The 12,713-nt window shown below is 42.8% G+C and overlaps 1 protein-coding gene across 1 annotated transcript in view; it reads right to left on the bottom strand.

The window, feature by feature from the left end:
- The window catches only part of LOC124643880 (tau-tubulin kinase homolog Asator), a 106,669-nt gene that overhangs the window by 30,208 nt on the left and 63,748 nt on the right, over window positions 1–12,713 (bottom strand). The window contains exons 6-18 of the mRNA XM_047183004.1: window positions 9,134–9,272; window positions 8,329–8,479; window positions 8,034–8,175; window positions 7,581–7,653; window positions 6,489–6,618; window positions 5,950–6,089; window positions 5,383–5,580; window positions 3,435–3,509; window positions 2,554–2,682; window positions 2,167–2,244; window positions 1,737–1,827; window positions 1,123–1,212; window positions 759–830 (exon numbers count right to left, since the gene is read on the bottom strand). Of these exons, the coding sequence (XP_047038960.1) occupies window positions 759–830; window positions 1,123–1,212; window positions 1,737–1,827; window positions 2,167–2,244; window positions 2,554–2,682; window positions 3,435–3,509; window positions 5,383–5,580; window positions 5,950–6,089; window positions 6,489–6,618; window positions 7,581–7,653; window positions 8,034–8,175; window positions 8,329–8,479; window positions 9,134–9,272 (1,508 nt within the window). The remainder of the gene's footprint in view (window positions 1–758; window positions 831–1,122; window positions 1,213–1,736; window positions 1,828–2,166; window positions 2,245–2,553; window positions 2,683–3,434; window positions 3,510–5,382; window positions 5,581–5,949; window positions 6,090–6,488; window positions 6,619–7,580; window positions 7,654–8,033; window positions 8,176–8,328; window positions 8,480–9,133; window positions 9,273–12,713) is intronic.

The following is a 12,713-nucleotide window of genomic DNA, read 5'->3' as shown; positions in this document are numbered from 1 at the left end:
TTTAGTATTATCTCTCCGGCTGCGACTTACCACATCCTAGAGACGATTAAATAAATTTGAATTCGTTTTGACAAAAATTGCAGTTTCATAAATAAATAAAGATGGTAGGGTTAAAATTTTATGTTTTATAAAATAAGGCGTGCAGCTGTCTGTGATATCTAATCCAAACATTGCCTTGATACATCTTTTGCATTGTGTGAGGTGCACTCACTATTCCTTCACTCTCATAGCGCGATGGGACATAATGATTCGATGATATCAAACACTGATTTTTTCAAATTCAGCCCAGTTGTTCCTTCAGCTTTATAATATTGGTATAGATTATAAAATACAGTTAAATAAAAAAACACACTCACCAGTTAACATTTTAGTTAGAGGTGTATGTTTTACTCTCGTCTCACTAATGACTTTGTATTTATTTATAAACCCAAAATATTTTAGAACGAGGTTATTCTCATTGTTTTTTACATACCTATGAACAATAGAGGTCAAGGTCGAGTGACACTAATTACAGGGTTCTGCGAGTTTAACTAGCTGTTAACCAACCAATTTTCCGCACTTTGATAAAATGTTATTCTCACAATAAGCTTTAATACTGCCAAGTTAAATCAACATCCACCCAGTGGACTCATTTGAAAGAGTTACAGTCATACCCACATGCGTAAAAAAACGTATTTATAATGTTTATGAAAATCAATCATCTGGCTCTTCCCAACTATGTAGGCGTCGGGTAAATATAAAATAGAGAGTGTACGTACCTCTCTTGAAGTGTGTGTCGGAGTGAACACTGTCCACGTCGGCCGCTATGATCCGCGGACTCACTGCTTCACCTGTACACAAATACAATATTAACTAAAATAGAATTAAAGTTAAAAAAAAAAAAAAAAACATCAAATTTAACGTTTGACCCTGAATAACTTTTGAAGCATTAATTGCGCTGTGTAATAATTTTTGAACATGGGATTATTTGTATTAGTAAACGCAAGCTCTCCACTAAAATTTGGCATTGCGGGAATTTTTGTGTAAATGTCTATTTTGACCGGACTAATAGTCTACCTGGGGGCGGTGGAGAGAAAGCGTGGGTAAATACAATATTCGTTTAAGTATGAATGATGTAGTCACCCGGAGCGTTGGGCGCGGCGGAGGCGAGCTCCTGCACGCAGGTGGGCGGCGCCGTCACCACGCGCAGCCGCGCCAGCGTCGGGCCCCCGCCTGCACATAATGTAAATACTTTACTACTACACGACTATATTATACATCCGGCCGGCTCCCGTGTGGGTGCAACGTGAGGGAGTATCAGACTCTTACTGACTAAACCCCACCATGTTCCTTCTTAAGCTCTGCATATACCAGGGCCGCGGTCACTCGCGGGAACAACCCCGCAGCCCCGGCAGGCCTGAGCCCTGCTTGGCCCCACGTTATGACATCTCCACTAGTAATGTTGTTCTGTATGACTGATGCTCATACACACATAAGAATATGTATTAATTAATTAATTATAATTAGTTTGTAATAGACAGCTGTGTTGCTGGGAAGTTTGTTCTTCACCACTTCTTCTTCGCAGCTATAACACATAGGAAGTGGTGAAGGGCGGGAGTTTTGGGGGCTGTCTTTTGTAAATTTGACCTTCAAAAGGTGCTGGTTTTCTGCCTACTTTGAATAAATGATTTTTATCTCTTTCTTATTTAGTGTCCATACATAGGAATATGTATATAACTATATGCAGTGGTACATACCGGGTGCGGGCGGCCTGGGCTTGCAGGGCGGCACGCTCTGTCGCTCGGGCCGCGTGCTCGTGCCCGTCACCGCAGAGTTGCTCGTCTCTTGCTGTACATATATAACAAACATATACATTAATATCACTCTTATTACATTCTAGAAGAGGTAAAGAAAAAAATTGTATGAAATTTTTCAAACAACCAACTGAAAAGGCACGAATAAGCAAGTGTTTAAAATTAAGTTAATGTCTTAGGATCAAATTACACTGTCACTAAATGAAATGGAAGCAACATTTTACAATTGTGACATCCAGGGAATTTTCAAGCATTGTCCTGGCAACTATCGGCAACGCTAATGGAATTCACGGGAAGCGGCGCGAACAGGGAGTTGGTGAACTCGGCAATAGTGCAATATAAGTAAGGTGAATAACGTATAGAGTACACGTACGTGCTGCAGCTTGGCGTGTCTGTCGGGCGACGGCGCCGCCTCCGCCTCCTTCTCCATAGCGCCCTTGTCCGTGCTCGACTGCGAGGAGACAACGATACAACATTATAGTAACCTAATACATACTGCGCAAAACACACATTTCTACATTTTAAAAGTTAAGGTAGCATAAATAGAACAAAATAAGTTAGCGCAGTTTTTACGCAAAACTTCAAACATCGTTCCTAGGGATAGAAAACGTCTGATTGAATTCTACAATTGTTTTCACGCCACAAAACACAGTTGCGCAACTTTGCGCAAATTATGCGCAACTTTGCGCAACCACATTTTTGATGAAAACACTGTTCAAATAAGCCATTTTGATGATTTATATTATTGTATTATACATACATATCCGTTGAGATGGTGCGGCTGGTGCCTGGGCGAGGCGACGTGGCGCTTGTCCAGCTTGTCCTTGTGCGGGGTCTGCGTGTCGGTGGCCACGGCTGTCGTCGCCTCCGTCTCCACGCGCCGACGGGTCTGAGGGAAATAGGGGCATCATACATAAGTAAAGGCAAATAAATATGTGTGAATGAGTGAGTTAAAAAATCGATAAATTAGTGGAAATAATATTTTTTTTACCCAAGTTGTTAGATAATGAATTGTTTTTTAATGATTTAGCACGAAGAAATAAATTTGCGATCATAAGATATTATGATAGAGGTTTGACGCGTTCAGTTTTTTTAGAACTTGGTTCGTTCACCAAGTTTTGTTCTAAGAGATATTATATGCGTTTACCATAAGCACAAAAAGAAAACGTATGTCATGTATTTTGTTTTCGTTTCCTGCTTTACTGCTAATAAAGTACCACTTAATGTTGGTGTTAAGGTTGCTGTTCGCTTAGAGTGTGAGACGTGTGTTACGTGTGTATGTACAGGAATTAATTTTATGCAGTGCGCAAACTTTGTCAACTTATTGTTAAATATTTTTTATAGATACGTATATTTTTATTTTGTCGTGTTTTAGTACAAAAAAAGAAAAGTTATTGATATCGAAAGATGTTTATTTTGTAACTGATTGTACGGTCACAGTCGTCACAGTATGCACGGCGGCAACGCGAAACCGGTTTACTGACGCGAGCGCTCTGCTGATTTTAGGGCGGACAAAAAAAATAATTTTACTGATGATGCAGATATGTTCTGTTCATGATTCTGGACCACCAGTTTTTTTTTGTGCACAGTTTAAAATTCAGTCCTGTATATAGTGAGTATATAACAGCAACGTGTACGCACAGTATCAGGCGCGAGGTCCGGCGGCGCGGGCGCGTCGGGCGCCGCGTGGGCCCGCGTGCGGGACAGCGGCACCGCCTGCAAGGACATATCAATATATTAATACGAGCATTATCATACTGAACTACCTTATATGTGTTATGGGTTCGCCGCAATTTCATGGACTATATAGTGTAACAAACCGTCTATGACAACAACTCATGATCTCACATACCAATGCGGAAATAATAACTGTAACTGTAATCATAGTCACATTCAAAACTTATGCGATTTGTATGAAAATGCAAACTGTATGACACAGATTTAAAATTTCACATCAAACTCTTTACTTGTTTTGCTCATCTTATCAATTCACAAATGTAATGAAACAACAAAATGATAAATGAAGATAGTAGTACATATTTCAAGATTTTTACCAAACAAGAAAAGTCAACTATCCAAGTAAAACATAACCTCAAATAAAATACTGTTGTTGTACTTCCTTTTTACCGAATAAATAATTATTTTCCTACATTTTATTCGAACTCAATCGTATATCATTGCAAACACGAATATTTCATAAGAAAACAACACATTTTCCAAACAAAACGGACGTAACACAAAACATCACAAACATATACGATGTATTCTAAGTATACATACTAAAGATTAAACAAATATCCCTTGTATCTATCCAACTATCCCGAAACGGATAGGCAGATCATCACCTAGATTTTTCTTAAACTATTTTGGGGTCATTCAGCTTCCAGTCTAACAGTCATTTCATTTTTTTCACATCATATTTATTCAATGCTTGAGTTAGACAAGTTACGTAGGGTGAGTGCTAGCTAGCATGTGGTGGATTTTATAAATCATTTTTAAATGTAATTTTATTTTATGACAATATTGCGTATTGCATACTGCAATACTCACTGTACTGTGTTGAAAGGTTCTTTTAACCTACAGACAGACATGTGTTGCTGGGGACTTTGTTGCGCCACTTCTTCTTCCCAGCAAAAACACATAGGAAGTGGTGAAGGGTGGGCGTTTTGGGGGCTGTCTTATGTAATTTTTTTTTCTGACGTTCGAAAAGTGCTGTTTTGCAGCCAAGTTTGAATAAATGAGTTTTGATTTTGATTTTGATTTTTAACTAAATGCAGCTGAATTCCAGTGTGTCACAAGGAGCGACTGCCTATCTGACCTCAACACAATTACCCGGGCAACACAATAGCCCTTGATCAAGTGGACATTCGTTCTAGCATCTGAGTATCCGTAAAAACTGACAAAGATGTTCACATGACATTCAGAACCAATTTAACCAACCTTCCGAATCATAGAGGCAACTCGTCACGACGAGATGGTCAACTATCCACAAACCGACCGAAGCAAGCGTGGCTTAGCAATATGATCGATCGACTGTGTATGGCTGCTACTTAAAGACGAACTTTTCTCGGATAGTCAGATATCCCTTTGAAATATCCAACTAACCCAAAGGGATAGTTCATGAGGGATAGTTGTCAAATCTTCAATACACATTAAAATGTTAGATTTATACAGAATGCTGTGGCTATTGCGCTTAATTCAACTATTACTTTTCTCACCTATAGATAGATACTTTAAAGATGTTGTCAAAACAAATACGCCTGAAAATGTGATAAAAATAACTGTTTTATTTTTTTTACATTTCGGATTTAGTCTGAGGTTTTTATATACCTCTGTTATGAGACAAATAGTTTTCTCTGCACTTTGTTATACGAAAATATAATAACTTACTTAACCAAAAAGAGTATCCATTTGATTTACACAATTTTTTTATTAGGGCTCGAAATTAATGCCAGCAAACCAAATGAATTCCAAATTTTTTTGTTTACTTACATCCTTCTCCCAGTCGTAGGGGTCAGTATCCCGTATCCCGCGGCGCTTGCAGCATCGCTCGAGCAGGGCTGCCAGCATGGCGTAGTCGGTTACTTACATCCTTCTCCCAGTCGTAGGGGTCAGTATCCCGTATCCCGCGGCGCTTGCAGCATCGCTCGAGCAGGGCTGCCAGCATGGCGTAGTCCGGCGCGTCGGCGTACTCCAGCGCCTGCACGTGCTCCAGGAACTGCCGCAGCTCCGACGGGAGGTGCTTCAGCAGCAGCCGGTGGTCGTACTTCTCCTTCATCAGCCCCACCTGCAACCACCAAACACAAGGTAAGGCCAATTATATGGGAGATTACGGGTGTCGAGTGCAAACTACACGGTCTACTCAGAAGACTTTGGTCTACTACACAGTCTACTCGGTCTATTATACGATCTACTCGGTCTAATATAAGGTCTACTCATTCTAATACATGGAGTATTCAGTCTACTACATGGTCTGTTCAATCTCTCATAATAGACCATGGTCTTCTCAATCTATTTATTGGTCTATGAAGTTTACTAGATGGTTCATTCAGTCTACTACATGGTCTATTCAGTATACTACATAATCTATTCATTCTACTACAGTATACTATGGTCTACTACGCGGTCTACTCAGTATACCACGGTCTACTCTCACCTGCTCCTTATCCTTGATCTTCCTCCACGGCAGCTGACCATTGACGAACTCTACGAGCATATAGAAGAGCGACCACAGATCGTCGTGTCGGCCCATCTCCTTGTTCTTGTGAGCGTTTATTGATGCGTAGCGGACGGTTCCTGGGAACAAAATGGCGGAAAATGACGTTGGTTATAGATCTACAATTCTACATCAATATTATAAGGTTAAAAAAATGTTGAGAGAGCCTGGGTCTATCCATAAGGTAAAGCAACTCTGGTCGTGATCGCTCCGTGAAAGGATAAATATCATCTCATGTCGAGTTCTTGTGTTTCGGATGGCACGATAAACTGTTAGTCGGCTGTCATTTGAATATCTTTGGCAGTCGTTACGGGTAGATAGAAGCCGGGAAGTCTGACAACCGGTCTTACCAAGGGATATCAGGTAAGTAGATGGTTAGACAGGCAGTCACTTCATGTGGCATATTGGCACTCAGCTGCATTTGGTTAGACTGGAAGCCGACACCAGCTAAATGTAATGCCTAGGCGGATGGTACATACCCCGGAAGCCGGCAGCAGCCCTGGGCGGGCGCACCTGGCCGTTGCTGGTGGTGTACTGCCGCGCCAGCCCGAAGTCCAGCATGTACACCTTGCGGCAGTTCGACGGGTGCCGGCCTATGCTGAAGTTACTCTGCAGACACACACATTATATTAAACTAGCTAATCCCGTTTAAACCTTCCCTGGACCTGTACAAATATTTAAAAACCATAAAAAGCCAAATCTGTATAGCCCTTCTCGAGTTTTAGTCAGACTAACGAACAGCAATTCATTTTTGTATATAAGAAGACTGGCGACCCGCCCCGCCTTCGCACGAAATAACAGTATTTCCCACTAATTAATGGGCGTTATTGACATAAACAGTCCCTTTTCCTTCACTATATCATAGACTAATATACTAATAAGACTGTCAATCGCGGTACAAATATGCGTACCACAAAATATACCTTTAACCTTAGATGGCGCTGATTTTTGAAGAACATAACAAGTTGCCTCTAATTTCCGTGAGCGCTGCTATCGCTATATCATAAATACAGTAGCAAACAATGCGTATTATAAAAACATAGGTGGCGCTGTCGCCGTGAAGACGAGACGAGAGATTAAAAGTAAAATTACAACAAAACTTTGTTATTAAACATTCAACAGAAGTATTTTTACTATCAAGATTTAATGCATTAAGTAAAATGAGTATACGTTATACGAAACGCATGTTCTCCTCAATATCGAAAAAATATTATTGCGCCATCTATAGGTTCTTCGTTAAGTTATTAAAGGAGCTGGTGTACTACCCAGAATTGTTACAATGTCGATTACGTTCAACAATCATGTTTGTCATGAAACGACACACAACGACATCTATTAGACTTTTTAAAAATTAACTCACGTGGTACGCATATTTATACCGCGATTGATAGTCTTATTAGTATATTAGTCTATGACTATATTTATTAAAAAAAACCGCATCAAAATCCGTTGCGCAGTATTGAAGATTTAAGCGTACAAAGCGACTTTTGGTTTATACTATGTGACTCGTACAAAATCCCGGATACTGTTCCCTCGTGACAAAAAAAAAGTAAGACAATAATAATACTTACAGGTTTAATATCTCTGTGTAGGAAGCCTACGGAGTGAATAGAGTCTATCGCTTTGAGTATTTGCAGGCCCAATCTGAAATGCAAACAATTTGACATTAAACCATGTAAGAGGTATAAGTATAGAGGGGCTCGTGGCTAAGTGACTGTCACAGGAGTCGATTGATTTATCCGTGGTTGGGTGACCATCTTGTCATGACAAGTTCCTTCGTGATTCATAAGGTACGATAAACTGGTGGCTGTCATTTGAACATCTGTAACAGTCGTTACCAGTGAACATAGAAGCCAGAAAGTCCGACAACCAGTGTCACCAAGGGCTTGTCGGAGTCACTGGGTCAAGGAGGTCAGACAGGAAGTCGCTGGTACTGCAGGTTGCGGCCCTGCAGCTGCATCAGCACGTAGTTGAGGAGGTCAGACAGGCAGTCAGTGCTGCAGGCTCGGCAGAGGGTATGTCACCTGAGGGTGGTGGAGAGCGAGAAGGCGCCGCGCGGCTGGGCGCGACGCAGCTCGGCGAGGTTGCGGCCCTGCAGCTGCATCACCACGTAGTTGAAGCGAGCGTTGCGTCCGCATCCGATGAAACGACACACGTGCTCTTTGCCTGCAAAGACAAACAAACCATTTAAAAAAAACATCGAAAAACCCAGAAGTAACACCTTGGAGAAAGGAAAAATGAGCCGAGACGCTAAAGGACGAAGTAGCTAGAACCAACGAAGCATTCCCCATCAAACGATTCATCTCCGTAACCGCTAACCTTGCAATTTCTTGAGCACTGCGACCTCCATCTTGAGCACCTGCTTGGGCTGCCTCGCGGACTCCACCTTGAGCGCCACCTGCTCCTGCGTCACCAGGTCCAGACCCTCGTAGATCTCGCCGAAGCCACCGCCGCCGATCTTCTTCACTACCTGAAGGATTTCATGACAATATAAGAGGAACTCGTGGCTTAGTAACAGCCGTTCGGGTTCATTGATCATAAGGTTAAGCAATGCTTGGCGCGATCGATCAACGACCATCTTATGATGACGAGTTCCTAGGCGTTTCGAAAGGCAATTTAACTTGGTCGCGGCTGTCAATTGAACATCTCAGGGTGCCAGAAAGTCTGACAACCTGTCTTACCAAGAAGTATAGGATCGCTCATGTAACAGGGTTGAGGTTAGATAGGCAGTCGCTCAATATGGCACACCGGTACTTAGCTGCATCTGGTTGTTTCAAACCCAAACATTTTACGCTGGCATTGAGTAGGCTGTGTGTGAGGCATATAGCCTTAATCCAAGGGGGTCCTATCAGTGCTGCGGGATTGTTCGCGCGAGTTACCGCGGCCCTGGTACATTAAGGGCTTAAGAAGGAACATGATGGGTTTTAGTCAGTAAGAGTCTGACACTCCTGAGCGTTGCACCCACAGCGGGAGGGGTCATTTGATGATATCCCATCGAAAAAAAAGGGTCCTGTCAAATCAACCATATCTTTAAAGCGGAGTTGAACTCTCAATCGTTCCTTGACAATCCTTGCGAGGCCTCGCAGACCGGCGGCCTCGCGTGTACCTAGTGCTGCTTACATACCTTCCACCTCTCCTTGACGACGTGTCCCGGCTGCAGCAGGTCCTCGGACGCCATGGTGATGTGGTGAGCGCGGCGCGAGGTGTCGCAGCGAGACGCCTCGCGCGACTGGCGACCCCCGAAGTTCGGGAGGGTGCGAGACCTGATCACGTCACAATAGGGGAGTTTTTCTTAAAAGAACTGTTTACTTTTGATGTAAATATTCATAATCCACTAGCCTCCACCCGCAGTTTCACCCGCGTCCCGAGAAAGCTGCTTCCCGTAGCGGGAGGGTGCCAAAAACTATCCTATTAACATGTCCCCTCTAATTTTGGCGATGAAGGAGATGGCGTGAACAAGGGATATATGGATCAATTTGTATATATATAAGGAAAGAAAAGTAGTTATTGAAAACTAAGGGTCAGGCAGACACGTTTATGTAATCAGTGAAGTTGTTCCTCATTGAAACTTACTCTCTATACATAACGACATATACTTTTGACATCAAACTGCACCTATTTGTCATATGTAACCAATAGAAAACTCCATCATGTTATAGATTTTATTACTTTAAAAGCCTCTTAAAAGCTCAGGCACCCTTGGTTTAACAAGCGTTCCTACAAAGTTTGAAACCCTTAAATCGTTGACCGTTAACAGACGCTCAAGTGAGCATGTTACACGGCGAGACTATTTATACCAGCCGCCGGTTTCCCATTGATATTTTAAGGGTGATTCCTAATTTTGCTATCATTTTATGGTAAAATTCCACCAAAATTGTTGAACGTACATTTGTTCACGCACAATGGTTGCAATTTCATAGACCCAAGGTCCCCATAGTTGAATAAGGGTCAATTCCCACTGAAAGAGCAGCGGCCGGCAGCGCGCCGCGCTCTTACATTGTCCGTGCTCTTACGGCCGCTGCCGGCCGCTGCTCTTTCAGTGGGAATTGACCCTAATATTGCTATTGCCGGGTGCGAGCGGAGTCTTATAATAGTGATGTCCTCCTAGACGTTTCCGTCGACGGCGACATCCTGGCATATATCGGCAGTTTGGTTTCGTTCATGGGCTCGTACATGACTAGCGAAACCAAACTTTGCCTTGAACACGCGGTCACAAATAGCGCAGTAGAGTTGCCCTTGCGCATTGTAGGTGTAGTTATAGGAGGGCTTAGGGCGGGATTTTTGGAGCTGGCGTTTAGCGTCTAGGGCTTCAAGACGCCGCTGTTCAAAATCCTGTACGCTCTTATGAACAGTTCTGCGCCACTCAGGTCTTTGGGTCGCTAGTTGTTCCCATGAAGTTGGCGATAAGCCAACTGATCTTAGGTGGCGCTTTAGTACGTCCCTGTATCGCAAATATTGCCCTCCAGATTGGCGTTTGCCAGTACTAAGCTCAGAGTAAAAAACGGTCTTAGGCAATCTGGAGGACTCCATACGCACAAGGTGACCGCACCAGCGCAATTGTCCCTTCATCAGGAAACTCTCTATACCTGACATAGACGATCGACGGAGAACCTCCGTGTTGGAAATCCGATCTTGCCAGCGAATGCGAAGAATAGCTCGGAGACATTTAAGATGGAAGACGTCGAGGCGTTTGATGTCACCTTTGTAAAGGCACCAAGTCTCCGAGGCATACAAAAGCAAAGGGAGTATAATGGCTTTGTATACAGCTAGCTTAGTGACTAATTTGAGATCATGGGACTTCCATACACGGTGATTAAGTCCGCCAAACGCTGCTGCAGCCTTAGCGATCCTTGCAGATATATCAGACTCGAGACGGTTGTCGCTGCGTACGAGACTGCCAAGGTATCGAAAGGATCCCACTTCCTCCAGAGGTTTCCCGCTTAGGTAAACAGACGTGTCGTCTGCAGATGTTTTTCTTGCAGGCTGTTTAAGAATCTGAGTCTTTGATGCGCTGATTACCAAGCCAAATTTGTGACACGATTCGTCCAGATAGTCAAGACATTCTTGAAGATCCTGGACACTGCTGGCCATAAGGCAGACATCATCAGCATATTGAATCTCTGCAACAGGAACCGTGGAGATCCTGCGTTTTGCTCGGAAGCGTGAGATGTCAAAGACGCTCTTGTCCATGCGGACATTGAGGATGATCTTATTCCTACATTTAACTAGAGCAGCGGTTCCCGAATTCTTTTGGCTTCGGAACCCTTTTCGTTTCACCATTTTTCGGCGGAACCTTAGCTTAAGTAAGAAGTAAACTAAAGACGTAAATACACTTAGGTACGGCTCGTAGCGTGTGGTAGCGCACCAAATGGTTAAATGGTTAGAGACATATTCAGTATACTCAGGCGTAGCATGGCTATCTGCCACACGGGCCAGAAAACAATTTAGCCGCCCTTGACTTTGTGCATTATGTGAATAGTTTTCAGTTTAAAAACTGACAAAGTAAACGCAAAAAGAAATAGATTGGGTTTGTACAGGTGCGAGGCGAGCGAGCGCGATTTTGTTAACTAACACCCGCTAGCATTGAAAGACATACAGTGGTAGCCAACATCGCGAGCGAAGCGAGCGCGAATTTTTTTTAGTTTTAGTATCTACACAAAATAAACAAAACCACTGTAAATTAATAAGGTCTCAAAAAGTATAATATCCACACAAAAAAGCAAATGCAAATGAATAAAAAGCAGCTAGCGAAGAAAGCGCTATTGCTTTTTCTGAACCAGAGGAATAAAAAATAAACATCAAAAGAAACCTCGACGGAAGAGCGCGAAATTTTTTCGGTGTTGGATACCTGAGCTATTAAACGAACATAAAAGCATCACAGGCAACATGGAGTCGCGAGCGAAGCGAGCGCGAAATTTTCGGATTCGCGGAGGTGCAAAAATTGGAAATAATGTCACTTTTTGATTCATGGTAAAAATAGCCACTGGAAATACTCGTATGCCGTGTCATTTCACATCCTGTCAAATGTATGAAAACGTATAATCCTGGCAATGAGATAAGTCCAAAAAATGCGGTGATTTTTGGCCGCCTCGCTACCTATTTTTGCCGATTGCCGAAGACCTGGAGTTATTAAGTTAATCTACAATTTGTAAAAAACGGAATTAAATTATCTGCTGCTGTGGCCTTCCCCCGCCACTTGTCGTGAACTCGTACTTACAGTCCCGAGTGGTACCCACCTACATGGTGCCTAAATGGAATTTTGGAATGCATATTTAAAACAATTTGATTGAAAATGAATAATAATTTAATATTATCAAAAGTGAAATAATTTACCATATGGAAATCTTGAATTTTCCACGGAACCCCTGAGGGCCTGTCACGGAACCCCAGGGTTCCGCGGAACCCCATTTGGGAACCGCTGAACTAGAGCATCGCTCATTACCGCAGAGAAATAAATGGCAAAGAGTGTCGGTGCCATGACACAGCCTTGCTTGACGCCGCTTGTGACCGGGAACTGTTCCGTAAGTTTGTCCTCGTGGCGTACGCGTGCAAACATGCCTTCGTGAAATTGGCGTACTAAGTTAACAAATTTTGGTGGACACCCACGTTTTTCAAGGACAACCCATAAAGCGGACCTTGGAACCCGGTCAAAAGCTTTCTCTAGATCCACAAAACACAAATAGAGGTCACGATGCTGTTCAAGG

Source organism: Helicoverpa zea, chromosome 28, assembly GCF_022581195.2.
Source record: "Helicoverpa zea isolate HzStark_Cry1AcR chromosome 28, ilHelZeax1.1, whole genome shotgun sequence".
NCBI lineage: Eukaryota > Metazoa > Arthropoda > Insecta > Lepidoptera > Noctuidae > Helicoverpa > Helicoverpa zea.
Note: the sequence above shows the minus strand (reverse complement) of the source record. Positions and strands in the feature narration are given on the sequence as shown.